The sequence below is a fragment of the Microtus ochrogaster genome, chromosome 4 (genome assembly GCF_000317375.1).
Source record: "Microtus ochrogaster isolate Prairie Vole_2 chromosome 4, MicOch1.0, whole genome shotgun sequence".
NCBI classification, from domain to species: Eukaryota; Metazoa; Chordata; class Mammalia; order Rodentia; family Cricetidae; genus Microtus; species Microtus ochrogaster.
Window position 1 is genome coordinate 31154591 of NC_022011.1, and position 4265 is coordinate 31158855.

Below are 4265 nucleotides of genomic sequence, written 5' to 3' on the forward strand. Positions count from 1 at the left end.
TCGCACCTTCTCGGGCTGCCCGGGTGATTGGGAGGAAGTTCCGGAGAGCCGCTGCGCGCAAACGCGACACGCCAACCTTGCGCCAGCGCGCCGCAAGTGCGCAGGCGCCGCCGCTCGCCTGCTCTTCCTCGTCCCTCTGCCTACATCAGGCTGTCGGGTCCTATGTCGCGCCGGGCCCTCCGGAGGCTGAGGGGGGAACAGCGCGGCCAGGAACCCCTAGGGCCCGACGCCTTGCAGTTTGTCCTCCCAGATGACGATGACGCGGAGGAAGAGGGACCAAAACAAGGATCGGGTGGCCGGCGCCCTGGGGGCGCCGGGAAGGAAGGAGTCCGTGTCAACAACCGGTTCGAGCTGGTAAGGAGCTGGGCAGCCAGAGGGGACGGGGTGGGGGGCATGACGTCATACGAAGGGGGCCTAAAGTTGAGTCTAGACTGCAAGCGAGTGGGCGGAGTGAGGGACTGCGCTGCATCGGGGAAGGCGGGTCTTCGGGAGGGTGGGTGGAGTGATGAGGCAGTGCTGCAGAGCCTGTCGGGGTGGTGGCGAGGGGCGGGGCTCCCCGGCCGAGATCGAGTGGAAGGTGGGAGAAAATGCTGAGCGAAGGGGCTCCTAAAGGTTGCGGGGAAGGAGGGGCGGGATGCTGTCAAGGGGTTGAGTGACAGAACTTCGCTGCAGGATAGGGCGTGTCTGCGTCCAATGTCTAGAGGCGTGGTGTGACACAGGGGCAGAACCGGGCCATGACGTCAGGGCGGGTGGGTCATGACCTCTGAGATAGTTAAGGGGAGGAGGGCCCGCAGGGTTGGTGAGTGGAAGGTGGGGTTCAGTTGGGTCTAGGCGTCAGTGAAGGGGTAGGGTTGTGCTATCTGGGGGGAGTGCTGTAGAGCGGTAGGCATGGCTTCCTGTCAGCCACTCGAGGGGGTCTCGATTCTAGCTTTTGACAAACATCTCGGTTTATTTGCCACAGCACTTCCGTCTGTCCCAGCATTTGTACCTAACTCATCCTTTGCGGCAGGTGTCTGACGCAGTAAATGTGTAGCACTCGAGTCCCATAATGTTCTTCTTTGAGGCTGCCTGACCTGTGTCTGCAGTTTCCATATGTGCATGAATTATGATTCTGGCTTCATGTGTGGGCAGATAATATGTCTGTCTCAGTCGTTTAGTGTCTCCAGTGTGCACAGATGGTAAGGCTTCAGTGGCCATTTTTGAGTGAGTGAAAACTTGTCTGGAAGTCCTTTGCAATAACCTTGCAGTGGGTTGTCCCCTGCTTTTATCGATTGGCAGGTTTAAAAGTCCATATACAAAGATATTGAGGAGCGTGGGAAATGTCGTAGACATTTTAGGAGTTTGATTCAGAGATCGTTCGCCTCTCCAGGAAGGAAGGAGAGGGATTGATGTACAGTCTGTGGTGGTAGTGGGACTGAAGCCTCCCCTTGTTCTGGCAGAACTCTTCCTCCTCTGATTTTCAGCCTGAACGTAGCTCAGGTTCCTTCTGTTTCTTGTCCTTGGTGCACAGTCATATAGGCAAAACACCCATACACATCAAAATAAACATTTTTTTAAAAGATACACACTAAAGCATTAACAGTGCCATCTTCAAAGAAGCAGAAGCATGGTGGCCTAATCTTATAAATAAAAAATAAAATAGGGCTGGAGAGATGTCTCAGTGGTTAAGAGCATTGACTGCTCTTCCAGAGGTCCTGAGTTCAATTCCTACCAACTATATGGTGGCTCACAACCACCGGTAATAAGATCTGGTGCCAACTTCTGTCTGCAGGGACACATGCAGGCAGACCATTGTATGCATAATAAATAATAAAAAAAATAAAGGGAAATACAAATCCCCCTGATGTGCCCATGGCCCAGTTCCCAGTTACATTCATTCAGTCTGCATGTCTTTAATGTTATCTCGCTCTCTTCTCTCCACGGGGTGATTTTTTTTCTTTTTTTTTGGGTTTTTTTTTTTTTTGGTTTTTTTTCAAGACAGGGTTTCTCTGTGGCTTTGGAGCCTGTCCTGGAACTAGCTCTTGTAGACCAGGCTGGTCTCCAACTCACAGAGGCCTGCCTCTGCCTCCCAAGTGCTGGGATTAAAGGCGTGCGCCACCACCGCCCGGCTCACGAGGTGATTTTTAATCAGATCTCGGACTCACATTGTTCTCCTTTAAGTGAGTCTTCCTTGGTGTCCAGATTCCTCCCTTGGCAGCAACTGGTGTTAGCTCTCAGACCTTGGGTGTCTGAGACCATTGGCCCTGAAGATTTTACAGCTCTCTGGAACTCTTCCTCCAGTGATCAAGGCTTGCATTTTTTCTTCCCTGGCTCTTTCCAGCTTTCTACCTTTAGCCTCAGTTCTCTGCATGTGCCTCCCTTTGTCTCTCCCCCCCCCCCCCCCCCCACTCTCTTGAACTGTTCACCTGCCTCTTTTTTAGCAAGCAGCTGGCTGCCTTGCCGCTTCTGGAGCCCAGGCTGGTCACCGCTCAGCTGCTTCTTTCTCTGTATTACTGGCTTAGCCCACATAATTGAAGTAGGAAAGAAAAGGGGCCAGAGAAATAACTGGTTTAGAGCCCTTGTTGCTTTTCCAGAGGACTTGAGTTTGGACTCAGGGGATCACCTACAAAGCAACCAAGACTGTGATAGTAAGAACCGAATACAAACTGAAGCACTATTTCTGACACTGCACCTTTAGGAGGCTGAACAATCAGCTGTGATCACAGTTTTTTCAAATCCTCTGTAATGTACATAGGAATATTGATATATATTGAATGGACAGTCTGCCTTGTTGTTGGATGGACAGTTCTGTTCCTCAAGGCACTGCGGAAGAATTCAACAGTTGCCAATTAGAGAATCAAAATGCTCCATCATCCTCCCAAGTCTTTGCATAGTTATAGGAAAACTAACATCAGAATTTGAAGAAGTTATTAACATTCATACTGATTCTACCCAATTTTAACATTGTTTAACGTGTACGGCGTCTTCAGCTCCAGGTGCATAGGATACTTCATTACTGCTGTTCTCTATACTCTGTTCTGAATACACAGCTGATAGCTCTCCCTTCCCAGCAGTTGTCAGGAGCCAGGTTCCTGCAGGACAGTTCTCCCCCACCTCATCTTTTTCTAATCTTGCTCACTGTGTTCCAGCCGCCCTGACCTCTCTGTGCCCCCTGTCCCCGGATGCAGTCTTCTTTGTTGATATGCTCACATAAGACTTACTCTCGCCTCTCGTGGGCTTGCTTAGGTGTTATCCTTCTGGTTGCATCTCCCCTTACAACCAGCCTCAGCCACATTCCTTTGATTCTGTGTTTTGATTTTTCTTTCCTTCCCCCTGGCACATACCACAAGCACACTATATTCTTGTGTGTTCGCTGATTGTTTTCCACTGCTGGAATAGAAGTTTCTTGGAAACATAGACTCTCTTGTTCATTGATATACCCCTGCTGCTCAGGATAGTGTCTGGCACCCAACATGCATACCAATCTGTGATTATTTCAATAAGACATGCAAGGCTGTGGAATCAGATGCAAGGATGCTCTTGCTAACTCGTAGGACTGTCATGAATACTGCATAAACTCATGGGTGCAGTGTGTAGCATATGCTGGGCATGGATCAGCACTCAACGATGCAGAAATGTGCTGTTGGAAATGAAGGGGACAAAAGCACTCTAGAAACATTACTCTAAGTGGTTTACTTGGATATATTCTTAGGGGTCGATGATGTCTTCTTTGGAGAAGGAAGCAAGGTAAAGACTTTACATTAGAAATCATCTTTATTATTTCAGTCAGAAGACGTTTCCTCTGTGTAATAGCTCTAACTGTTATGGAACTAGCTCTGTAGACCACACTGGACTCAAACACATCCACTTGACTGTGCCTCCTGAGTGCTGGGATTAAAGGTTTGTGCCACTACTGCCAGGCTCAATCAGAAGAATTTTTAAAAATCAATTTATTGCTGAACATGGTAGCACATACCTTGAATATCAGCACTCAGGATTTCTGTGTTAGAGGGCAGTTTGACCATATATTAAGTTCCAGGCCAGCCAGGGCTACTTAGTGAGACCCTGTTTCAAAGAAAAGAGAGAGAGAGAGAGAGAGAGGAAATCAACTTATTCAAGGTATATAATAAAATATATCTACTTGCAGCATCTAGTATGTATTTGACATTTCCAACTATGTGAATTGTTCATGCTTTAGACATCTGGTATGTGCTCACTTCTCCTGGCCCCTTGCTCAGAGCACACTTGTTTTTAGTATTCCTGGTTTGCTTTTTCTTATTGCTGAG

The 4265-nt window shown here is 48.6% G+C and overlaps 1 protein-coding gene across 4 annotated transcripts in view; it reads left to right on the forward strand.

The window, feature by feature from the left end:
- The window catches only part of Tcf25 (transcription factor 25), a 34177-nt gene continuing 29912 nt past the window's right edge, over positions 1-4265 (forward strand). For 2 of the 4 annotated variants that reach the window (XM_005345838.3, XM_005345839.3), the window contains exon 1: positions 1-354. In XM_005345838.3, the coding sequence (XP_005345895.1) occupies positions 163-354 (192 nt within the window). In that variant the 5' untranslated portion in view covers positions 1-162. The remainder of the gene's footprint in view (positions 355-4265) is intronic. The other 2 variants (XM_005345840.3, XM_005345841.3) reach the window with 2 other exon arrangements.